This window comes from Plectropomus leopardus, chromosome 8 (genome assembly GCF_026936395.1).
Source record: "Plectropomus leopardus strain MGB_pleo_1.0 chromosome 8, ASM2693639v1, whole genome shotgun sequence".
NCBI lineage: Eukaryota > Metazoa > Chordata > Actinopteri > Perciformes > Serranidae > Plectropomus > Plectropomus leopardus.
In genome coordinates this window covers 7,485,696-7,512,861 of record NC_142183.1, presented here as the reverse complement: position 1 = coordinate 7,512,861, position 27,166 = coordinate 7,485,696, and the positions used below count along the sequence as shown (strand labels likewise).

Genomic DNA, 27,166 nt, shown 5'->3' with positions numbered 1-27,166 from the left:
AGCAAACAAAACTAGCCACAACAACATTTGTGACTATGAATAACCACTTCAGAGCTGCACTGAGATCAATAGTTTTACATTAACAATAACAACACTCGCTACATGTAATATAAAGGGGTTGCTTGTAATGATGAACTCTCATCCACCCCTGCAGTTCTTAAATCTACAGAGCATTTTAGCATCTTTCAAAACATTATTTTGGTTTTGCCGGCCACAACTTTAATGGTGTGGTTCAGTCTGACCGTTGATCAGCAGCAGCTGTTTTTCAGTAGAAAGAGCTCTGATAAACCCACTGTACAGCCAGAAATTTCCCTCAGGAGTTGGTGAGGACCAAAAATAAACAGTGTTAAAAGGAGAGTGAACATTGCACATAAACACGACTCCAAATGAATGCTAATGTAGCTCTGTGTCTGCTGGAACTGTTTGCCAGCACGCACCCACAACAATAATGCGATATGTCTATATTGTGTATATTTTGCAAAGCCCTCTCTGTGAATCCTGTCTTTGCTTAAAGCTGAAACACACAAACAACTTTTCATAGTATTTTTATAATTTCAAATTGCCCTGTTTGTGATGGCAGTACGTTACTGTAATTAATTTTTTTCTATGCTTTACATATTCTTTGTCACTGACTGATGAAAACAGACTATCACCAAAATGTCAACTTTTCACAAATAATAACAACAGCATCATAAGGTGCAATCTCAATTCACCACATTCCTCTGACTCAGCCCTCACCCATCAGTTATGTGAACCAGTCTGGTCTGAATACTTTGGATTATTTTTTAAATACTTTACTGATCTCATTTGTCTGGGTCTTACGTACTTTCTGTTCTAAAAACACACGAGAGTGTCCTTGCTGTGCATCTCTCCTGCCAGAATGTGGCATGTGGCAGGAACACTGCACACAATTTTTTAAAATCTTTTGATGCAAAATGCGTGCTTCAAGTGAATTTGAGTGACCCAACAGCAAGTGAGTGTCGCACTCTGTCCACACAGAATCAGTTAATAAGCATTTTTGTAACGTCATGTAAAGGAACTGCACAGGTTGCCTATCATGTGTGTGTAACCATTAAAAAGAGGAGTAATGTATCTTTCTGAGTTTGCACAAAAAGTTTTGATTGTGATATTTACTTGAAACGACATACAATATAGCCAAAACCAAGTGGGTTGTGAGTAGCGATTGTCATTAACTGGAAACTTTCAGCTCCCTGATGATCCCCCTCCAGCCAGCTGCACCTTATTTAGGTTTTTATAGTTAAGGAGTTGGTGCTGTGTAGATATCTTCTCATTTCAACTTTATGAATCATCTGTTCTCCATCTATTGAGGAGCTTTAAAAGTGAGCAACTGCTTAAATAGAAACAAAAAACAGCCCACTGCGGTGCTCTTGGCTAGTATGAACATTCCAATAAAAAATAATGTAATGAAACTAACAATGGCTCTCGTTATATTCACTCAGAACATTGTGTTATAGCAAATAAAACATCGTACAAAAACATGTTATTTTAATGTCATTTCAATTTATTATGGCTCTTTTCTTTATGACAAGCACAACAGAGAAACTGCTCATTGCTATTATGCTGATTTGTGCACGAAACTCCTGCACTTTGACTCACTTCCATCTAATTATACCCCTCTTTGATGGAATATGATGCTATTTGACAAGAGTCAAGCAGCAGAGTTCCTTTACCTGTTACTGCACCTCTAAGATCAGCGTAGACTGGCAGGGTAGGAGCACGGGTTGCTAACGTTAGCCTACAGAGCCTGGTGATGAAGCACTGACTACCTGTTTGATCGATCGATGTCATGAAACTAACATTATAAACAAATTGTCAGTGTCAGGACAAAAGGACGCCTACAGCCCATGCAAGACAAACACCACAGCAGTAGACAGCTTATTCGCATTGTTGGGCAACCCTCTGCTTCTGATAATATTAACCCCAAAATCAACAGCTACCTCTGATTATCAGGGTCCTGAAGGGTTGTCCCATTTCACAAGGTAAGATCTCAATCACTCCCCCTTGTAACTGTTTTGAGATGCAAGTTGGGCCTCAGTTTTCCAATCCACAAAGTGACATTTAATTCAAATTAAAAATCACAAACTATGGAGATAGATAGTCCTCATTAAAAAGTGACCATATGTAATTTGTTATTCTTTGTGCAACAAGGTGCCCGTTCTATGTCTTGGTGAGTAATTATTTACCCTAATGAGCTATTCTTGTCCTCCAACATTCTGGTTTTAAGTTAAAAAAAAAATCCCACCAACTTCTTCTGCACTGAGAGTATTTTACAACTCTGTCCATTCATCTGACGAGTACGGAGTTCATGCAAGTGTTTTAGATAAAAAAAAAGAAATAATATCTGTGCACACTCATATTTTAGCTGGTGGTATTGTGGTCAGAGGCTGCGTCCTCTAAATTTACAAGTGCAACAGCAAAGTCTTTTCTGAGGCGGGACTCTGAATCTTTACCTGCCTGGCAGCAATTGAGTAAGAATCTGAGCTAGATCCCACGACAAACTCCACTGATCTGTAATGATTGATTTCAGTAGCTGCTACTAGGTCAGGCAGCAGGACGCTTGTCAAGGCCAGAGAATAATAAATGACAGTATTATCACATTTTGTAATTCAAAAGCACAAACCTGTTTACTCAGAGGAGTTCACGTAGAAACATTCACATCACAAATGTTTCAGTATGTACGGCTTTTTTGATTATTTATGTCTGCTTAGAACTCACGTCACAGTTAATCGCTTCCTTTTACATTTCTGCTTTATAGGGCTGTAATAAACCAAATAAAATCTTTGTCAACTTAAATTCTAACTTCTCTCCAATGAACTGAGTGGTCGATGGGGAATAAAACCTGCACATTGTCTAAGGATGAACTAAATTGGTCAGCATTAGGATTGTTTTTCACACCTGCCTACTGGGGCTTACGACATATATGGAGGTATCAGTGTGCAGCGCATAATTATACTGACTCTATACCACCTTTTACTTTCTTACTACTACTGCTACTTTTAATGTCTGTCTGTCACTGACATGCGAAAATACAGATTTATCTTCATTAATCAACCTTTCCTGTTTCTTTTTCAAAATAAAAGCCCTCTGACAATGTTTATGTTGTAAGAATCTCTTCAATTGTTGACACAAGACATTTTACTGTGAGATATCTGCAGGACTGTGATGCTGATGATGCAGTAGCTTACACGGCCTCATTAGTGGATTATGTGCTTTTAATTACATTAATACGGAAATCATAACAGCAGGCAGCTCTGAAGCAGCACTGCAACATCAAACGCTGCAAATGTGCACACACAGTGCTCACACATGCAGCGTGGCCCACGCGTGACCTCAAGGGAACATGATGCACACTGCATGTAAAACATCCTCTATACAGCCTTTTGAGTATGATGTCAATAGAAAGATGAGGGTCTGTATTTTTGACAGTATTTAAAATCATACTGTCTGGATCTCTAAATATGCTGGTAGACTGTAATAGCTTGATACCATCCATGCCTAGTCAACAAAGCATTTTTTCGGGAGGCCATCTTATTTATGAAATTCTTTGGAACAGAAGTGCTGCATATTTATACTATGCTAAAGCAGCATGACATGATGTGTCTTTTCTGCACTGCATGCTGCGTGTTGGGCTTTTTTTTCTGGGGACAGAGTTAAAAAATGCTGCGGTCACCAGCGTCGCTTTTTTACCAAGTTACCTCATCCCTCATGGAACAACAAGAGCAGAACAACAACAACGAACAAATACCTCTAACCACAATGATCGGGTCCGTCCTCTCCTCCTATGTGGTATAGCCTTGCCGTGCTGACAGTTTTTTATTTCTATGGATATAATTCGTATCATAACAACCAGATGCAACCCAAGCATCTCACTTGAAAAAACACTGCGCCTCCAAAGCTCCCTCAACCAGGTATTTCAGAAGAAGCACTGAAGCTGCTAAATGTTTAACTTTCTTTTTTTTGTTACTTGAAAACTTTTTCTATCTGCTCCTTGGTGCTGGGCAGGTAGTGCACAGTGGGTTTATTTTTCTGTTTTTCCTTCTTTTGTGGGACATAAAACCAAAACAATGAGCTGAAGACACTAAAATGCTTCATAGAGATAATAACAGGATCTCAAGAAGCATTTTGCTAAAAACAAATAAAAACAATAAAAGTCCAATAAAAAGTGATCAGAAAATGAAGCCCATGATTAGTAAAAACCTAGTAAAGTGTTCAGCAGCTCTAACCACTTTACTTTCATGTTTCTGGTTACTCTTACAGGAAGTGGCTACAGTACTGATAATGAACCTGTGACTGGATCGTCTCCATAAAAATACCAGCTGAGGATGATGGGTATTGTACCAAATCATAATACACTGACTGATAGGAACCTGACTTCTCACTCAGTTAAAAGTAATAAGCATCAGTGAGCTAAACTTTAAGGGTGCAAATAATAAATATCTATGCATTTGAGTATCATGATATTATGTTTTGTGATACTGTTTTGGTTCTCAAAAATACACTTTCAGTTTTTAATTAGCAGTTTACAAGCAAGGATCTATGGCAGTTGTAATTAGGGCTGTCAAACTATTAAATATTTTAAACTGCAATTAATTGCAGAATTTCTATTGCTTAATTGTGATTAATCGCATTTTTAACTACATGTTTTCAGTTCCATTATTTTGCATTACAGGGTTCAAGGTTAATTTACTGTCATTCTGTACATGCTGACACAACAAAAGAGCTAAAGTTGGTCCAGCAGCGTGCAATTAAGTGACAGTGTTTCTAAATAACTTGATAAATAAATAAATAAAAACTAAAAATAAATTAATCTGTAAGATTAATATCTAAATAACTTCAAAAATGAGAAAAAGAGCAACAGTTAAAAACAGCAGCAAAACGGTACTAAACAGTTCATATTGACAAGGTGACGCAATTCTTACCAGATTGTCTTTATTAGGAATTAAATGACCCAAAAAACTGCATGGGACAAACGTGAAGGGGGCATATAACACACCTCAGTATCATCACTCTAGCTTTAAAACTCAGCCCGATAGAGCCTCTCAGTGATGAGGATTAACAGTATTTAAAAAAACAGCAACACCTAAATTACGGCCCTTAATCGCTTCATGAACACGTTAACGCTGACAGCCCTGACTGTCATCTACCCTCAGCTATTTGACTCCAACGTAACAACATACCACCAACATAAACACAAAGACCACAGGCAGACTTATTAACAGCACGCCACTCGCTTTGACAGTTTTCCTTAAATGAGATTCAAAAACAAAGCAAAACATATCATCTTGCTTACATTATCGCAATATATCACAATAAGTTAAACTCTAAGCGCTGTACCTTGAATTGTCAGAACTCAACCCTACTGAACATAAACTGTTTTTTTTGTTAAATTATCCAGAAGACCACTGTGTTTTTTTCTGTTAAGTAACATTGTGGATAATATTAGAACTATAAAAGTGATTTTGGACTTTTCCAAGACAGGAGAGCTGTTGCATTATGTTGGAGGAGTACGGACGCCCCAGGATATGGATAAAGAAGCTCTCAGAGTGTATAGCTCTGGAAAGACTAGCTAAGGGTGAGCTGAAAGACTTCAGCTCTGGCAACTAAACATGAACATCACAAAAGCAGAAAACAAAGGCCATACTTGAACAGAAATTGTAAAAATGCAGAGAAATATTTTGATATATTGGTATGGTATTTGACATTGGTGCAACTATGTATGTGATGTTGTGCAGGTAGATGTGTATGTCTGTCCAACTATAAAAGTGAGTCTGTGTGTGTTTTGCATCACCACTCACTTTCAGAGCCAGCAGCTTCTCACTTGGCTTAATGTGTCTCTGTATCTCACATGCCACAGGCTGAATGACTTTAATACCGTCTTCATAGAACACGTAGAACATGTTGCCGATGCCGAGACCTGCAAAGAAAGCACAAACAGCCTTGTGACACGCAGCACATATCTAAAATAGCTTCTGAGACTGCACAGTGTGAACATTTGCAGCGGAAATAAGCCTACAACATTGTTATCTACTTTCAAAGCATCAAATCATTTAATCCCTCTCATCACAGTTCAGTAACCCTATTACAAAAATTCAATTAACTCAGTTTAATGAATGCTATAGTAAAGCAGAAGCAGTCTAGACGTACCTTCTTCTCGCCACAAAATGTTTGCCACTGTGAGGGAAAAAAAGAGGAAAGCGCGATTGAAAATCGATGCAAGAATCAATGGGGTCCCTTTGTGAGAGCTAACACCCCAAACACTAACTCCTATTGAGGCAAAGAGGAAAGCAGGCCGCATGAAAGTTTTATGGAAACTGTCTCTCTGACACCTAGTGCAACAAACAATCGATAGAGCCCTCTGCTTGGAAATAATTTGATACCAAACACTGGAAAATGGAGTGCAGTCGACAAACTACAAGTACTGTAAAACAGTTTATGATTTTTGGATGATGCAACCTGAGAGATGTGAAATAAAAAAAAAATCATACATCAACGTGAGCTGTATGGATAAGCCGCCTTAGACACACATGAGTAGTCCGCAGGTTTCAGGCTTCGATGATTATCATAAGTCATTAGGAGGGATTAGTGTGCTCCTTCTTCAGTGGCAAAACCAGTTTTGGCTCTTATAACTGGTAATTTCTCATTAAATTCACTTAGAGGTGACTAATGACGTGAAATGTCGAATGAAAGCCACATAACACCCTGAGTGCTTTAATGGGCGACCTAAAGCACTGACCAGCTGTTGGCTTTCAAAGCAGCCACTGGGCGCTCGCAGAGAAAAGATGGCATTACTTAAAATTACACGAGGAAAGAGTGATGTGGTAAGGAGAAAATTAAGAGCCATTATAAAGTTATTTTCCATGCAAATTCTGCTACTCAATCAGTCTTATCCTCGGCCACATGAGCAGCACCGTTCTGCTCTCACACTGGCTTTTTAACTGTGACCTTCTCTCTCATTGTTCATCTGTCCCCCGGCCTTCCCTCTGCTTCCACCCCATCTTCCATTTTCAGGCATTTTCAGTCTACAAACCAATCTCCAGCCCAATTCACATCCGATTCTAATCTCGCCTCTATTGCAATGCTCATTCCGGCAGCCTCTTGCTCGGGTGGACAGATGCAGAGGAAAGAAAAGGGCGGGAGACAAAGCCAACGAGACACCACCGTGCCGTTAGTCAGCCTTAATCTTTCAAAAGTGCTTTGTCAAGTGTTTCCTGTGCACTCTTGCATACCTTTTAGCTCATTAAAAGTTGCACAAAAGGAGCTGGGTCTATAGATAGAGGGACAAAGAAGGGAGGGAAAGGGAAGGGCAAAAATAAAAAGAAAAACAATACAATTTATTTGAGATGTGCCAAAAATGGAAAATGGAGAAAATGGAAAAGAGGAGTTGAGATGAGATCTTGTGTGCCCCGGTCTTTTCCAATAGCCCACAGTATTGATGCTATTCATCACTTGGCAGAAAGACTGTGGCTGCTCTGCGCATACAAGGGGCCCATACATCAACTTCATCATCCATATAACAAAACAAGCTGGCTGCCACTGTAGGCGGTGAGTTCACTCTTTTTTGGCCGTAATAACTGTGTTTCCACTGGGCTCCAAACATTGGGAGCGCCACGCTCACCAGCCAGCCTGGACTCCGCAGTTCCTACCCGTCAGCAAGGTTACATAAATTCAATTTGTTTACAAGAGCTGCAACAGTGGGCCAAACAGCCTGTGGTGTTCACCATAGTGGCGTGGCAGACGACAGCGGATGCATAATATAGGTGGAGTAATTGGGTCACAGCAAATGCAAATGCAAAATGTAACTGAGGATGGCAGCCGTGGGCGTGCAGGCGGCTCTTTCCAGAGATTATCCCCAAAGTTTCTCGGAAAGTTTTGACCCCTGCAGTGTGTCAAAGTCCTGATTTAATTATAAAAACCACACAAATACTTTATTATAACAAACTGAAATGTGTTGTAGGCTGTTACAAAACAGGAATGTAACAAAAAAGGAAGAAATCTTTCACTCTTCTTGCTTTTTTTTTTCATACGCTTTGATACAAGACAAACATCCTTTCAGTGCAGTGACTAATAGCATGCAGTGCAGGTACACCACACATCCCCATAACTGCAGCTTTGCCAAAAAGACTTCAGATGCACCTGCCAACTCTCACTTACAGTACATCCAGGCCTGGATTAAGATGCCTCAGGACCCCCTGCGTTGGGTCTCAGCCAGCGCCTGCAGACCCGAAGATCAGCAGAAATTTGTATTTATCAATGGCGTCTCTAATACTACTACGAAATGTTCCCTTTTCTCTACAAATCTGCTTGCTTGAATTTTCTGTTTTATTTTTCTTACTTTTGATTCTCTATGAAGAAAGTGAGCCACAATGTTTCTCAGATTCAAGGATTACTTGACTGACACTCTCAAAAGCCTTGAAAATGTTCTTAATTAGCGTCTTACTATGAGCACTGGGCTGCTACACCACCACATATTTTTTGGCTGGAATTTTTGGTCAAAAGAGTTCCTGTGGAGGCTGATTAGATTAGCTGAGTTTTTGAGAGATAAACTCTTAGTAAATAAGGATAATTATGATCCATAAGGATTTCTTGTAATATTATTGAAAAGACCTTTTCAAACCAAGTATTCATAGACTTTGAAAGATAAATCTGTTATTACTATATGTAAAAATGTGTCAGGTGCACCTCTGCACTTAGCGGAGTTCATTGCATAATGCACAACATGAGTAAACAATAGTAGCAAAATCACAGAATAACCCAATTCATTGCAAACATTTGTTCTTTTATTTTAGCTATTTGTTTTTACCCCCAAAACAAGCATGAACCAACTATTAATGAGACCACTGTACACTCTCTCATGTAAATAAATATATATATATATATGTATATAGATATTTAAATGCCTTCCAAGATGCAAATTTTTCAAAATTCTAAAAATCTGTATCTGTGTGGAAATCATGTAAAAATGATGACATTAACTCCTGAAATCCCACATGTCCATTGTTGCTTTGTGTAATAAGCATTAAGAACAATGGCGTACTCCCGGTTTGTTTAGATTTTGTTAGCACTCCTTGGTCTGATGACTACTCTACACATAAGTGTTTTTTGGTGTCAACGGTTCAGACGCCTGTTTTGAATCAGGCTACAAGATGATGCAACACAGCAGGATTGTTATAGATGAGGAGTGGAGGGCAAACTTTCGCATGTGTGGAGCATTGCTCGTATCTCTGATTCAGCTCCTCATCTTTAAATCAAAGGGAAATCAATGGTGATGAGATCTCCAGATGTCATTTTAAAAAAAGGTTCGGTTGGCCTGTACACCTCACTACCTTTGCGACACAGACAGACCACTAAAGACAGCACGCCGAGCGAGAGCCTACGAAACATAGAGAATACCACCGGCCTTGTCCTTTCAAAATAGCTACACATTTCTTTACAAAGAAAAAGTAGTAAACTTAACATCTGTTCTGAAGACTTAGGAATCATAAAGCACTCTGATAGCGTTTCCCTCGTCTCTAAAGCACAGTGAGTTTTATGCGGGTCAAAAAGAAGGTCATGAAATTGTAGCTTCAGAAGATGAGCAGAATTACAGGGTTTAATTTTTGCGTGATTTGCAAATTTAAGAAAAATATGGCTAATACAGTCGAGGAAAAGTCATGAAGGGTCAACTCAAATGCTGCGATATTTCATATCTAATTCAAAGCGGCCACCAACTGTGGCCTCTCTAGTGGTAAAGAGAATACTGATGAAAAAAGATCAGTTTCAGCGCTTTGTGCTTCTCACTTGGCTTCTCTGCACTACACAGTCATGACTCACCTAGTGATCAAGTCCCACTTCTGACAGAGCCAGAAGTCTTTCAGCTTTTATATTTTACCCATCCATTTCTCAGCCGGCAAATTCCCAAGATTTTTTTTTTAACAGCTTTTTTCTTTCCATAGCTTTTAGCAACTCTGCACTGCATATATTTGAGGACGCTTAAAGATTGAGGGGCTAACTTCAGCAGCAAGTCCCTGGCAGTACTTTCTATAGTCAGGTAGAGTAAGGAAGCTTTCAAAGTAACAAGACTGACTGCACTAGAATTAGAGCTGGAAGCCTGTTGAGGACTGAAGGCTGTATCATCTCTTTAAGAGGAAAAGTATTCAAAAGACTTAATCCTTGGAGTAAAATCCACAAGAGTTTTGGAAAAATATACAAGTTACTGGAGAGAGCATGAAACATTGAAGCTTGAAGTGTTTGTGCTCATCACAAACAAAAAGCTGCAACGGGAGACACGGAGAGGTAAATATCCAACTGTGCAAGGAATATGTACCACCTACTGCGATGAAAAGTGTTTGGTTTTCATCATATTTCATCATATTAAGAGTAGCTTTTCAATCATATTTATGTTTTTAAGGTCATTTAAGGTGACTGCATTTATATAACCTTTTTTATAAGCAAGTTCAGCTTTACAATACTTGTTCCATCTAATGTAAAATAACCACTAATTGATTAATTAAATATTCTTTTTTGTTGCTTTGTCCTCTGCTCTTTATGTTTTGCATTGATTACTTATTTTTAAAGATCAGTTTTTTATAGAACAAATCATCAGAAATATTCATAAGCTGTCATGTTGTAACCAGGGCTTAAAGGCGTTTAAACTTTCCACTGGATTTACAATATTCGTTTCATAAAGCCTTTAGCATGAAACTCAGTCGACAGGCAGGAGGCTGCTGACACTGTGGATAGCGTCAGCGCCTGGTTAGAGCTCCTTGTTGCTGACAGCGTGTCCAACACTGTGTGAAAGCCCACTGTGATGGGGAGGGACACCGCTGATGGAAACATGGACGCTATTTTGGCACGAGCTGATCTTCTCTATTCAGGGGATATGGAGCAGACAGCATGGCGCACCGCGCAGAATAAAACTGCTTTGTGCAGACTTTGAGTGTGGAGCGGCAGTTCTCATCCGTGTGCCATCGAGGCCCGGGAGATTGCGGGGCTTTGTTCCAACCAATCACTTCACCGGCGGATTTCGCTGATTAGATCTTCGTCTGCTGGAATCTGTGAAATCAAACAGTGCCGTGTTTGATTGGAACAAAAGCCTACAGACTGTTAAAACGTCAAAAAAATGGCTTACAAACACTGAAGAGTATGGAAAAAAGGCAGCGGTGTATGTAGAAGACAGAATTGGGTAAAGAGTACAGAAAAGAGTACAGAGTAAAGACTGTAGCACAGTCTATTCATAAAAACTATAAAAGCTGAAAGGAGCAATAAAAGGGTTTATTAGGATACAGTGATTTATACCCGAGGGATGAGTAATGGTTACTTATTGATAACAGTGATCCAAAGATTCATGCTGAGTTTGGAAACTTGACTCACTAGAAAATGTCTGTCTTATAAAGACATTGGAAAATAAAATAGAAGAATTTTCCTGCACTTTTTCATTTTTTTTTGTTTTTGTTTTTTTTCCAAGGACTTCATTCAAAAAATAACTTATTTTCAAATGTACTCTTTATTTAAAAAATAAATTTAAAAAAAAGATCTTATCAAAGTCTCTGTTTGTGGCGAAGGATTACATATCACACTCATTTTTTATAACTGAAAAAATTCTCAACACTAAAATATCACAGAATAATCTGAAAGTAGTGCCAAAAAACTGGAGCTCAGTTTCACTTTCAGTTTTCAGTAACTATATCAATTATAATGACCAGATGAACAATTGGTCAATATATGAAACAGCATTATATGGTTGATTTGAATTTCAAGGCCTTTTAAGCACAGTGTTAAACACGGGGCTATTTTCAGGGTAAATGACTTTTTCATATTTGTTGAAACTGTCTCTGTATTCACACAGCGCTAAATGACACAGATAATCTATGAAAAAAATCTCACTCCTCCCGCTTCATTATAGCGTCTTTAATGACCTTACTGCATGTGAAAGAAAGCCTGGTCACCGTGTTGGATTCAGTTAAATGGGGCACCGCCAACCAACCGAATCAACCTCTTCATTCTCATAGTTTGACTTCAGTTCACAGAGCGATTGACGACATAATTGACAGATGCTTTTTGATTTCTGCTGCCTTTACTGCAGTCTGATTCTCCCAAATGCCATCAGAGGCAGAAGTGGGGGAGGAGGGACAAGATATTTTACACAGACTATCTGTCTCATATACTTCTTTCAGAATATTAAATTACCAACTGTATCTTTACAGCAGCTTGTGCTAAATCTGTTTAGAAAATTTTGTTTCAGGAAATGTCTTAAAAATTGGTCTCATTGTCTTTTTGACACAAAACAGAATACTCAGATCTAAATTTAGGATCAAGGAAATGACACTTTAAATTTGTCAAAACAGCTTGATTTGAGTTGGAAACAGGTAAAATAATCTCACTTGGGAACTGACTCATGACTGAGTGGAGATGTTTTCCAGTACTTTCCAGCCCACTAGCATTTCAAGACTTTCTGTTCCTGCTGAGGTATGTAAAGGTCACATATTACTTAATGGACCTCTGCAGTGAGTCATAAGGCATTGAGGGAAGAGAACAGAATAAGGAGGAAAGACAACAATACTGGAGTCGTGAGAGGAGACCAGGGGCAGCAGGAATGTACGTAGGCGTTATGATGGGCGGCACTGCACACTGATTGTATATTATGTTACATATGCACCTAAATTAGAAAAAAAAACAGGCTTTAATGTGGGGTAATGACCAAATATTAGTTCATAAAAACATGCTTCGCAGACAAAACAAACTTGGAGACACGTATTAGAAATAAAATAAAATGTTGCCTTGTATTTAAGCCTGCTGCTTCTTAAAAAGTTTGCAAAAGAAGCTCGTCCTTTTACCACCTTCCTCAGCTTTTTCTCTCTCTCTCTCTTCCTCTGTTATCTCATTTTATATGTCCAGTAATAAACTTCATTTATAAAGTTACATTAACCTTAGCTAACCAGTCAACTGTTAGCCCATTAAAATGTTTCAGTGACTACGAGTGCTGAGATACCTAATGTAATGTAATGTAGTGAAGTCATTAATTAGCAGTATAAGCACCGAAAACTTCCCTGAATCTCATTAAAGTCTTAATTATTTGCAAGAGTTCAAGGGTAACTGTTACAGCACAATGACCACAAATAAAACACTAGTGCTGCTGCCATGTTGTGTCCTCTATGCTAATTACCTTTCTAATGAGAACCAATTAAGAATAAAATGTCCATACAGTGAATCCTTAATCTGAGGGAACACACAAACTAATCAGAACTGCTCACAACATCGCCTACACAATAATAACAGAATAATTTACACTGGGGTAATTCATGCACAAACACAAAAATAAAGAACCAGAAGTATCGCCTCATGGTTTTATGCCTCCGCAGTAGGGGTCGACCAATATTGTTTTTTTTTTTTTTCAGGGCCGATACTATTACTGATTAGTTAATGAGACCCATAACCGATATTTGGAACCAATATGAATTTAGAGAAAACTGATTTACAAGAATAAGACAAACTGGGTTACAGTGACTTTGACCTATGACCACCAAAATCAAATCAGTTTATTGTAGAATTGAAGAGAATGTTTGTGCCAAATTACTAAAATATTTCCTCAAGGTGTTCTTGCAATATCGTGTCTACAAGAATGAGACAAACAAGATCACAGTGACCTTGACCTTTGATCTAAGACCATTATCAGTCCATCTTTGAGTCAAAGTGGATGTTTGTGCCAAATTTGAATAAATTCCCCCTGGGCGTTCTTGAGATATTGTTTTCACGAGAATGAGACGGACAGACATGCGTTAGGACGGACAGACAACCTGAAAACATAATGCCTCCTCTCATGGCCATTGGCTGCGTGGAGGAATAACAAGAGAAAGTTTCAGATGATATGGAAAGATACCCTCATCTGAACTATTGTTGTGAGACCTTCACAAAAACAGTTCCAAGAATTATTCTACAATTATTTCTTTATTTAGTCCAGAAGGGCACTTCAGCTAAAGAGGGCATAGGGACATCTGCTCGAACCAGAATATACACTACACAATACTCGGAAGGTCCCTCATATGAGGCATGAAGTGCGGCATAATGTAGAGACATAAAGTGTAGAGACTAAAGCAACAACTGCTCGTTCTGAGCCTTGAAGATCCTCTGACACTGCAGAAATAATTGGCACATTGTGAGGGGCAGATATTTATGCCAGTTTAGCGGCAGACTGTCAGAGATGGATGGTGCTCTGCCTGCTGGTGACAGACTCTGTTAAAGAGATCTCAGAGTAGTGACTGCTCAGGTTTTTCCCAAACAACGAAGCGCTTGGGTGAATTTGAGAGAAAAACAATTCACTTTAGCGCTACAGCTGTGAAGAAAAGGTTCTGACCTTCAAGCTCCTCTGAGGTGAATGCATCTAAAAAAAATTTTTAAAAAATCATTCATGCCTCCCTCATCAAATCATGTTTTTCAGTTCATCTCCTGCTTAATACCTTATTCAGTCCTTTGACAAGTGGCTTAGTTAGTTATTCAGCTCGGTCTCTTATTCAAGTGTCAAAATGAGAAGCCTAAGGCAGGTCAGAAACACAATGATTTCGCAGAATGAGATCATTACTTTCCACAAAGTGCGATTTCTAAAACATTTCCAAGTATAATTGCAACGTGTCATTTGAATCTGTGTCTGTTTCAGATCAATGGCATGAGATCAAGGGTAGTCTGGAGCCACAACATGCCCACCAGCATCTTAACGTCTGCGGGATCAGAGCATGAAACTCTTGGATGTAAGAGTCCTTGATTCTGCTACTTAAAGGCAAATGCCATCAGTTTGAAGACAATTAAGGTCAGTACTTGGGAACATTGAATATTTATTGTGAAGGCTTAAAAACCAGAGGGAATAAAACCATGCATGGGGTCAAAATATGAAGAAAATTGTCTGAAAGATGGAAAAAATTTAAAGCTTGTTTTGGAAGGTATAATGGCAGCTGTTTATTCTTATTGGATGTTGATTACATGGAAACTTTTTATACTGACCGTGATCCTGGGTGCAGGTCAATGTGTAAGTGCTATATTAAAAATGGATGATTTTGGGCGCTATCTTTGAACTTGTATTATATATAGACCTCATTATTTTAGATATGTGTTTGGGTTTGGCAGATTTTAGTCTCTCCCTGTCAAACCACATGTTGATCCACAGACGTGTAATAACTGGACTTTAGAGAGCCTCTCTGGCCAGAACATGATGCCATATGGAGCTAATCTGGATCAACACTGCTCCAGCCTGAAGGTTTGAGTGAGGAATCTGACAAGAAACATGAGTTTTTGATTTGATTTTTGCAGTCTTGATCGGTCATAATCTTGCACTTGCAAATGTAAGAACCGTGACTCCATTTACATACATTAATATTTCGTTTTTTTGCCCTTGTTCCGAATAAAAACAATACACCTACTTACTCCACTCCTCTAATAATCTGTCAATAATTTAATAAATTGATTAATCTGCACATCGACCCTACAGCCTTGAAAACTGTCGGGGAGTTGGTTTGTGTATAACAAATCAATAAGATCGCACAGAGTGGACCATAAACAGGCAGGAGGTAAAAAACCGAACTGAGACGCATACTCTGAATGTGCTGTATACACGTCCAAAGAATTCTCCTTATTTTGAATAAAAATGGCATATCCCACGTCTTAATCACAAAATGCTTAATTTGGAATAATACAGATTTTAAATGATCCAAATAGAATAAATGACCAGAATCAAATAGAAAATCTGAATATTGTCATATTTAGAATAACTGGAATATGAGTGTGCATGTAAACACATGCTTGGTAAAACATGGTACAGGGGGACGGGACAGAAGCATGATTTCCAGATCAGGTGAAGTCTTGACAGATCCTGCTCACTGCTGATGCTTCTGGCTCAGTCAGTGGACAACATTACTCATACATCTGCTAATTCTTATATAATTTCAAATGCACTGACTGCATTTGGCATCCGCTTCTTCACCAAGGTATCACAAATACAAGTTACGTCTGCCCCATCATGGTGAGACGCCACTTCCAGGGAGAAAGTCAGGAAATCGACCAAGTGGAGACGCAATTAGCAAATACACTTTATAGCCCTTGATGTAAAGTTTCTGACCTGCAGCTCGTTCTATTTCTGAGGTCAAGTTACCCCGACAAAGAAAAAACAAACAAAAGAAAGATTCATTTAATTACATTTTATGCTATTAAAAAAATATCTGTAATGTTTGTATTTGTCTTTTCAAACTATCCAGTGTTTTAATTATTAATCTTTTGCAAGTATGAGGTCCAACATGTCTGCTGTTTTCTTTATCTGGCCGAATTATTCTTAAAGGGGCTGAGGTTAAAAATGTTCATTTCATCTTACTGGTGGATACTTTTATGAAAAAATGTCCATTTTCTTTCAATAAAAACATCTTTTAAAGATGTTTGTTGCAGATGTTATTCTGTTTAGTGTAAGAAAAAAAGACCTTGATTTATCTTTTGCGTGGGTTACTGACAAATTTAAGTCAAAACTATTTCTAACTTGTGTGGAATAAATTAGCATGCAGGCTGAAATTCAACAGTGCTGTTCTTTCAGGAGTGGGGTTGCAGCAGTAAATTGGTTTAAAGGCATATTGTGGTATGAAAATTGACTGTTATTTATTTATCTACAATTTTTTTTTAAAAAAATAAAAGAAAATGAAAAATTTGAATGGAAAAAGACTCTCATCTTTGTATAAATATTCTTCAAAAAGGGGATTTTTTTTTTACACATACCTCCATTTAAAAAAAGAAAGTTTCCAGTTATAATAATAAAGTGTCATTGTAACCACAACTACTGCTACTAATAATAATAGTGGATATGATACTGTGAAAATCTTGTACTGCTGCAACTCTAGTAAGCAAACACAGTAACTTAAACCACGAAGAAAAAGTATAAATAATGTAAATTATTAAGCTAAGAGTAGAGGAAAAGTCCGCTATCTGCTAGGCTTATTTATGCAATGTAAACGTGCTTAAGAATTCAATGCCTGACTACCAAAAAAACAATTGTTTTGACTATGATCCCTGACAGTTATCAGTGAGCTGAATTTATAATTGTGTTATATATTAATCCATGTTTAATGGCTGTCGGGAGAAGTCTGCCTCCAGAGCTTTAAGCCAGATAACTCTGAAGTTTTAGGGAAAAAAAGTCATAGTTTGATATTAAAATGAAAAGATTTCTTCCAGAACTTAATAATCCCATGCTCTGATTAATATATGTTGTTGGAGACTATTTAAAGGAAACTTTACCCCACTTAAGTGGTTACAATTATTAACATTAATTATGTGATATTTTGATCTTTTGAGGCCAAAAGCAAAAAAGAAAGAAAGGGGTGGCAGCTTCTTCTGTAACAGATTGTGTTATATTGTCATATGAATTTGTCTCATGTCAATCACCCTGAATCAAATAGAACTGAAATCGCATCACTGCAGACTTTGTAATATCAGTAAAAATCGTATTCTTATTCTAAATAATCAATAAAATATCCTTTCCTGTGAAGTTTGTTAACACTGAACATCACGACACAAACTCCGAGCAGCTCAGACTCTCCTCGTTTTTCTGTTCTGGCCTTAAACACTCAAGTATTGACGGCAGCTGGCAGCTTTCCTAGAAAATATCACCCAGCCGCCCCCTTATTGGAGAGCCCAATAAAAATATCTGTCCATCACCAGTGGCTAATCAAATGCCAAGATAATGCAAATGACAAGAGAGGGTCAAAAATCAAACCTGCAGCCCTCTCACACATTTAATAAGTTTTGTGTTTGTTTGTTTCACCTTCTTTTAAGAGAGGCTGGACAGCCGTAAATAAGTCTGCACTCGAATATTAATCAATTTCTCTCCTGACGACTTCAATTTATACGACAAATCAAATCTTTTATTTCACCGTCATACATCTGAAGTTCATCAGATCAAATATTTCCCTCCTAATTATTGAGTGATAAATGTACAACCTATGACATTTGTAAGCATTTTTCTACTAACTGAAAACATACATTTTCTTTAAATTTATACTTTTATTTATCATCTTATTTTCTGATTTCTATGTTCATATCCTTTTTATGCTTTATGTAAAGCACCTTGAATTGCTTTTGTTTATAAAATCTGCGAAATGAACAATCTTGCCCGGCCTTTCTGAAGGGACACAATTTTTTAAACAGATGTTAACGGTCGGCTTTCTTTGTCGCGCCTCTCTCTGCTTTCTCACACACAAACACTCGTTTGTTAACTGTAAAGCACTTTGTGATGAACTCGTGTGGAAAGCACTTTAAAAATAAACTCAACTTTACTTGACCTTCTGTGACGATTAAACTAATTACACTTGTGAAGCTGAACAATCTGAGTCCTTTTTCTGTCGCTCTCTTATCCAAGACCTCTCGTGAGTTTCATGACGAGAAGACAGATTTGGTGGAATGAAAACATGATGCTGAACACAGGCTTTGATTGTACTGACCGTCTACTTCTGACTGAGGGTTTCAGTTCAGTCTTTGTTATGCACTTAACATAATTACAGAAGGTAGGCAAAATGAAACGTCTTGGAAATAATTGTGATGTAACTTTATCACACGCACAAGCACTCTTACAGAGAAGAGTTATAATAAACTTCATTTCAATCAGCAATGTTTTTCAGCTCTAAAAGACGCCTGGAAATCAGTTATTTTGATATGTAAGAGTTCAAAGCTACATGAGACTGACATTTGTCCAAAGAGACAACAATTGCCTGTGACCAACTGCAAATCCATCACTTAAAATCGTTTAATATGTTGCAGAAGACATTGAGAAGAGAGAGAAGCAATAGGTCTGGCTGAAATTACCTAACAGGGATGTGAGGGGCCGATAAAGCATATAGGGGGTTAAAAACAATACTGGTAATCACACATGCATGAGCTATTATAGTAACAATCTCTCCAAAAGTCACCTTTGAAATGAGTTATTAATGTTATTTTGACTATACAACAAAGTTCACATGTAAGAGGGAGCTGTTTCCAGACAAGAGAGCTTTACCCCAAAACACTCTGGATTTCGGCAATTTCTGTTTTTCTTAAATGGAAACCTCATTATTTTTCAGCATGGACCCTATTTTCCCATGTTTTTGTGTCTAAATGACTAATGATAATTTTTTTTTGAAATTGGTCCAGAATTGAGCAGCACAGTCATTTTAAAAAAGGTGTGTAATCAGACAACACAAAATACAAACAACAGCTAGTGATGTAAAAAAATGACAAATAGACCAACAGTGAAGGTTGGGCTTTACTGAGAATTTTCACCTAGGGAAATACAACTTGATTCAGACTTGTAAAGCCAATTAGGCATAAGACAGTTCTTGATGGAGTTTCACAAGGAGTCTCCAAAACTTTTTGGTCTGGAAACACCTGGTGACCCCACAAGAATAACATCAGCCGTCCAAGGCTTTAACTCAGAGTGTTTCACAAATAGCCCCGGATCATAATATATAGGCTATTTATATATTTATCAAAAATAATAATAGGCCTCATAATAATAAAGAAGCCCATTTCTAATTATTTGACTTCCTATTCAGGCTTGTGCACGAATAAATATGCTTAGTTACACTCCACCGTTTAAATGAATTCATACATTTAATTATGTTTCCATCTTTAGTAAATAAAATTTGGATGACAGCACTTTTAAAAAGCAGTTTAAAAACCTTCCTGTTCAGAGAGGCATTTGGGTAGCATATATTATATTTTAACCCTGTGTTTTAATCTGCTCTCACTGTATATTTTACGTTGGTTTTATTTTGCTATATTTTATTTTATTTTATTTTATTTTGCGACAAAATGTGAAAGGTGCTAAAAAAATAAACTTTGAACAATAATCTGCACTAAATGCTGATTACTATCAGTTATTAATATTGTTGTTATCACAATTCATACTTAATATGGGAAGTTTTTTGGGGGGTCAGTGAGGTCCCAGAGTGCAAAAAAAGCATCAAAAAGGATCTTGGTAATTTAAAAAAAGGGGGCCTTGGAAAGAACCCAACTGGACCCGTTACTAAGGTCTGAGCTAAGCCCCCAATGTCCTCAAATCCTTGAAACCAGCTCTATCTGTAGATGTTATTTGGACATGGTGACAACATTTTGAATAATTAAGTTAAACTTATTATCATGATGTTGTAAGATTTAAAAAAAAAATCTGTACTGCCATGAGAAACAAGTGAAACATTTTTAAACACTATTAAAACACACATTTTTTGAGTCCCTTCTGAACTGGCTGGCCTGTCAGGTGTGTATTTTCAGAAGCAGAGGTGAAGGTTTCAAAGGTTTCAAAGGTTTCAGAGGTTTCAGAGGTTTCAGAGGTTGAAGGCTGCAGGCGGTGTGAGCTGACACCTCACATTAGCCTCGGGCTCACAGAGACAGCCAGCGCGGGGAACACAGATAGTCAGCTTCCATTTGCTCACTTAACTAGTATCTGAATAAAGGTGGCACTCTCACAGGAAAACTAGAACCGGTCAAGTATGCAGTCAGTCAGATCTCCACGCCAGACTATGACAGAGTAGTAATATCTATGTTTTTCTCTCTGCCTTTCGTAATGTAGTGCAGCCACGTCTGTCTGTCTGCTGACATCCCTTTGAACTCCTGTCCTGTGGGGTTGCTCACACCAAAAAGGGTCTGCAATATCCATCTCCCAGCACCATTTTGGCCCGCGGTAGAGCTTCAAAAGCTTCAAAGCACACGAGTGACTTCCGACCTCTCCGAGCATGATCCTCTGATGCATGGCAGACTGGGTGGAGGCTGTGTTGTACCGTGGGGACGACATCTAAGCGCGTTGGGTGTAGTATGGGTGTGTGGGACAGCGTATGCGTGGTGTGTGTGACTCGACTGCAAAGCTGCTAAGTGTGCTTGTTTGGGAGCCCTAATTAGCCACAGGAAAGAACAACACACTAACAACTGGTCATGAACCCCAAAGACAGATTCTGACATTTCAGAGAAGGTCAAAGTTAATTACCGTGTGACACTGTATTCATGTGGAGGGTACAAGAGGAGATTGTTTGAGTCGGAAATGCTTCAAAATTTATATACGAAGGTTACCGATGTCACAACCCAACTGTTACACTGTTATATTTTGACAGTGCCAAATACCACCTTAATCAATTAATAGACATGCCGAAAATCACTGATGTGGAGGCTGATGGAGAGGAAACTGTGGAGATGGTAGTGTTCAACAGTTAGTTGTTAAGAGTAACCTGTAGCAATTTTGATAAAAGATTTAAGTTTGTAATTTATTAAGCAAAAATGTCAAACATTCAGAGGAGAATTTGCTTCTTTTCTCCAATTAAAAAATTTCTATTAAGTAACCGTTTCACTTCAGTGTGATTTATAGTGGACATAAATGCTGCCACTAAGAATTATTTTTATGATTAATCAACTAAATGCTTACTGAGATTAAAATCAGAAAATTATAAATAGGTCCATCACAATATTTAAGAGCCCAAGGTAAAGTCTTCAAATGCCATTTTTGTCTGACAAACAGGCAACTAACAAAGAAACAGCCACTTTTCAAGGATATAATGCAGAGAAAAGAAGCAAGTTTTCATCATTCATCATTTGTGAGGCCAGAAACAGTGAGTGTTTGGCATTTTTGAGATTCAATTTATTTTCTGTTGACCGACGTTTCTTCATTTCAGCACTAATAAAAATCCCAGCATAGGGGAGATAAAATAAGGCAGACAAAAATGTCTTCCTGAGTGGATGGAGGGGGTGCATGAACAATTGTTCCTGCCTCCGAACCAGGAGATGAGATGAGGAGAGTATAGATAGTATCACCATTAGTTCCCTTGCAGAGGCTCTATCGTTGCATCACAGGATATAAACTATTAAGAACTGACAGGATAAATTATTAAGAGCTCCATTTGCTTGGCTCCATTATCCTCAGATAAAAACAGACGAATATCGTGTCTTATACATACAGGTTTTGCGCGCAGAGTCCTCCACAAATAGCGAAGAGATGTCTTCGTCTACGCCCGCATCATTCTTGGCGATGCAGGTATAGGCGCCGGTGTCCTCAAAGTGCACGTTGCTGATGTGAACCTCGCTCCCATTAGCTTTGAGGAACAACAGAGAGGACAGACAAAAAAAAGACAGTTTGCCTTCGAGAAAGAGATAAAAGGAGACTTCCATGCAACCATCTTCTGCTACCATTACTCTGTTACATAACAGCTCTCTAATATGTTAGGAAGGAAGGTGAGAAGTTTGTTTCAGGGAGAATTCAATAAGGTGGGAGTTCAAAGTAAAAAATGTGGCACATGCTGTGTTTCTGTGAGGGTTTCTGGTTTAATGTTTTTTGTGTAAAAGCTCAAAGGAAAAGCAGCTGGCTTTGCTGTTAATTAAAAGAACTACAAGAACTTTTGCCTCGAATATTTGATACAGGGGTCAGACAATAAACAGAATTCATCAAACGATATTATGAATCTCTAAAAGACCTGAAATTACTCATATTGCAGTTTTCAGCCAATCTCTCTAAACCGAAAAATAGCCCCAATAACCAATGACCTCCGACCACAAGTTTAACCATCTAATTGACTAACAGGCCAGTATTTCCACTGTTCACAAAGTAATGTAGCTGAATCATAACTGAGCCAAAATAAGAAAGGAAATACAAACAATGATGTATAAATAATGGTTCAATTTCTGTTAATGAGGTACATCTAATCATTCATCTTGATGTAGATTTTAATTTATATTGCTCAGACCTTTTGTATACAGTTAATTATTATAAGCAGTAGTAGGTCTGGCACGATAACTACTGTTGATACATTTGTTGGATGATAAATTATCCCAGAAATAATTGTGATAAAAAACATTATTCATAATCAAAACAAGAAAGATAATACATTTGTTATAGTCACTCTGATGTAAAGCAATGGAGAGAATTATTGAAAGTAAGTTTAAAAATAAAGCAAATATGAAATAAAAATATAAAAATAAAATAAGTTTAAAAAAATATTTGTGTTAGTAAAATTTTCAAATAAAAATATGTGCATTCATATTACACTCATAAAAAAATTCAAAATATAAAATATGTATAACATGCTGAGTATGTAAAGTGTGTGAAAATATAAAAAATTTAAAAATAGGTACCTTATGCTACAATACAATGTACAAAGTAGTATGTAAAGGTTCATTATTGTCATTTTGAGACCATTTTATGCCACTAATATAATAACATAACAGCATATAAATGTAGGTGTACCTTTTCAAAGAGCAAAGACCTTATTTATTATAAATATATATACAGTATGTATATATATATATATATATATATATATATATATATATATATATATATATGAAATATTCAGAAATTGGAACTCGAATTCGAAGAAAACTTTAAAATATCCTTAAAAAAAAAACATACGGTAAATACGTGTGTGTGTATAAGCTGAGCTGCAGACAGAGCAGACGAGAGTACAGAGGCAGCACCACCAGAACTGACAGTAAATGTCTCTTAGGGTAGGTTCTATTTTCAGCTGGGCTTTTTTTTATTTGACTTGGGTGCGTTAAAAAAAACACTTGGTTGCTGCATCCAAGTCTTACAAATGTAGAAAAAAACCCTGGTGTTTATTCTGGCAACACGTTGGCTAAAATATCGGGCGTGACTTCTATAATTTTTGCTGACCTTAATTAGTTGAGAAGATTGTTATCATGACAGTCCTAAGCAGTAATAGTACTGCTGTGACAGTAGCTGTGGTCATATAGTGACATTTTTTTAAGTGTTAGTAGCTGCAATTGTCAGAGCAACTGTAGCAGTAAAAGCTTGAAACAGCAGAAGTAAAATAATACTGGCTGCAGCCGAAGTGGGAATAAAAATATACAAGCATACAGTAAACTCTTGACTCCTGTGTACCTTGCAGGGTGAGTTGTTTGGACAGCTTGGTTGTGATGTCCATGCCGTTCTTCAGCCAGGCCAGCTGGGGGCTGGGGATGCCCTCAGCGTGGCAGCGCAGGCTGGCAGTGACGCCCGGCTCCCTGGCTTGGCTCTCTGGGTACACTCGGATGACCGGAGGAACTGGAATATGGTGAAAAAAGAGAAGAGGGAGACCTGAAATGAATAAATGCAGTACATCCCACTATGTTGTTTACATTGGTATCACTTGGGAGTGAGGCGGTGTTATTGAACGAGAAGTTTTAGAGGAGATGCCAAATCCTGAACTTATGGTTTTGTATTAGCATACACTATCAATAGGATTGAGTGTATTTTCAGCATTGCTTTAGATAAGTTTTACGTGGTCTGTGAAGCCAAACAAATAAGACGGATAAATAAAGGAGAGAACCTCTGTTCGGACATTATTGATTTTGCTCGGTAGCCATTGATTTTATGTAACCTTTTGTCGACAAGGGAATGGGGGGATAGAAGCAAAGACGACAAAATGTGTGAGGAAAGAAAAGGCACAAACTTAATGTCCCTCTCTTCTGCAAACTGTTCCAAGAGCTGACTTTACACATTTCTGCACATTGTGTCACCGTCACGCTGGAGTTTCACTTCTTTACTGTACCCCAAAGCAAAAACAAACAAAACTGTCCTACAAACTGCACTTCCAAGAACCGTAAATCAACATAAATCAATAAAACACACAAATACATGAATAATATGTATTTATGCAGTGGCTGAGAATATGCCACAAGTTTTGCTCTACACCCGGTGGCTAAATTGTTCGAGTCTTGCTCCACAAAACATGGAAAATATCAAAAGAATGAATTTGAATAATCCTTTAAAGGAAGCAGCCTCTTCTGAGTAGCATAACAATGATAACGCCTTTCAAAAAGGATAGTAGTATCTCTGAGGAGACTCTCCCACAGAAATGGTGACTGAAACTTGGACAGTGACAATGGACTGTTTACAGAGCGACCACAAAAAAGCGGCATGAGTCATTCCACAACAGCCTGTCACACATAAGATGACAACCTGGCAGCGGTTTAAGTAGGGACATGAAATTTTTCTATCTTGCCATCTTGTTTTGAGCAATCCCTCATAGCCTCTGTGGCCCAAATCAGTGTCCTCTTTTTTTTTCTCCTCCTTTCTGAAACAGACTTCAGAGACACAAGCGGAGGATGGAAGCAAGAGTCTTGGCAGAAGCAGAGAAGGCAGACGCGCTGCAGAGACCATTTCCTGTGGGCGCTGGGTTAGAGGAAGTCTTTACTCAGCCAGGTGAGTGAAATGACTGAAGATTGTTGCCACGGCCATCTGGTAACCACGGCACTCCCGGGCTTTGGAGCTCACGTCAACCTGACTGCCAAAACGCCATCCAGAGTGGGCCGCCGAGGGCTCCTATGACACCCAGGTTACTTTAGCAATCACAGGCACGGAGACATTTTCACTCCGATGGCCCTCAACAGTAACAAGGTTGACTGAGTGGAGCCCATGGAGACGAGATTATTTTGTGCAATCTTTCGAGTGAAGATTATTACTCACACTCCTCACACATGCCAATGCAGGCACACAAAGGCTCTCTTTGTGTGCACAGCTCATGTTTTTTTCTCTGGTTTCAGGTTTTGTGTGTCCTGTGTTGACTGTTAATCATTTTGTGACAGTCCCTTATTGTTAGAATTGCTCCTTGAATAAAGTTTTTTGAATCTTGAGCTGCATCTGTGCATCAGCCTTCCTGAATGCACCACGTATAAAGCACTGACCTTAGAGTTTCTTAAGCAATATACTTCCAGAAAGAAATATGAAATTGTGTGATTTGTATTCTCAAATGAAAAGAAAAGGTCCTGCTGTCTATTAAAACCTTTTTCATACATGTGCTGGCTTGGCTTGACTCAGTTTGACTCTGTCAGCCCAGTGCGGCAGGGATTTGCAACTCTGTACAGCCGAACTACCGGCATGAACGTGCATCTTCAACTGATGACGCTCTTGTGCTTGTGAACCCACAGAACGTTTTTCTGGCCGCCCCGCCGGTGTTATTGTTGCCATCAACTTTCTTACTGTAGTCACAGTTTTTAATTTCTCTCGGAGCTGCACGCATGCATGAAGCATCGTGCTGCTACAGAGACTTTAAGTGAGGAAACAGACAGAAAATCTGGTTGAAATTCATTTACATGTTTTAAGAGCTTGAAGATCCAATCAAAACTAAAGTGTGTGTCAAGCTAGAGTGCCAATAAAAAGAAATAGAATAGTCAGTTTTCACACAGACATTTGAGGTGTGTTGATGGATTTATGACATTTATTACATTACCATTTCACCTTAAAAATCGCTGGTAGCCGCGGTAGCCGTTGAGCCGCACAGTGAATTAAGTTATCTGCATGCATATGAAATATGCATCACTTTTTGGGCAGTTTCTGTATTTGCTTTATGAATAATGGTGACATCTGTCCACCTGATTTCAGCGCGGCCAATTTGAAAGCGGTCTGGCACGCTTTGGCTCGACTCCCAAGATGAGCTATTTCAGGCACGACTTAGCCAAATTTGGCATCTTAAAGCTGGTAATGTCAACAGTATAGTTTGGTTTGGCCAAAAGTGCTTCTGGAAAAGCCCAATATGTATCATGTGTGTCTATGCCAGATAAACCTTGTCATTATGTGTGTTTACATGCATGCTAGCAGGCTGGTTATAATCAGGCTTTTGGAAAATCGTGGTTATGTTTTGCACATGTAAACATTACATCGCCGCTTTGTGAAGCTCTTATCATGGTTTTGAGAAACAGGGATTTGGGATATTGTGGCATATTAACACCTGATCCAGGTTTCTAAAACATTCTCCGCCGTGTTTGTTCGTGTGTCCTCGACTCAACTGCTCAAGTAGTAAGTAAAACAAAAGCATCTGATAACAAATTCTAAATGTCTGATCTACACAACAAAATTAAATTAAGAGTCAGATTCTGGCAATACAGAAGATTAGAGCAGAAATAATGACTCGAGTTGATTAGTCAGTCCCTCTGAAAATAACTTTCAACTGTTTTGATCATTTATTAATAATTTGAGTATTTTTTAAGTACCAAAGCCAAACTTTTGCTGGTTCAAGCTTCTTAGACGTGAGGATTTGCTGTTCTCCTTTGTATTAAATGACAGTTAAGATAATCCTTCTCTGGAGATTTTTTTTTACACAATAGTCTGACAGTTTACAGGCAAAACAATAAAAAAAAATCTGCACATTAATCAGTGATGAAAACAGTCATTACTTGCAGCTGTACAGAGGATAAC

The 27,166-nt window shown here is 38.1% G+C and overlaps 1 protein-coding gene across 4 annotated transcripts in view; it reads right to left on the bottom strand.

Moving 5' to 3' along the window:
• The window catches only part of fstl5 (follistatin-like 5), a 291,611-nt gene that overhangs the window by 58,934 nt on the left and 205,511 nt on the right, over positions 1-27,166 (bottom strand). For all 4 annotated transcript variants that reach the window (XM_088080811.1, XM_088080812.1, XM_088080813.1 and 1 more), the window contains 4 exons: positions 23,873-24,034; positions 21,936-22,070; positions 6,166-6,192; positions 5,817-5,935 (listed from right to left, as the gene is read on the bottom strand). In XM_088080811.1, the coding sequence (XP_087936937.1) occupies positions 5,817-5,935; positions 6,166-6,192; positions 21,936-22,070; positions 23,873-24,034 (443 nt within the window). The remainder of the gene's footprint in view (positions 1-5,816; positions 5,936-6,165; positions 6,193-21,935; positions 22,071-23,872; positions 24,035-27,166) is intronic.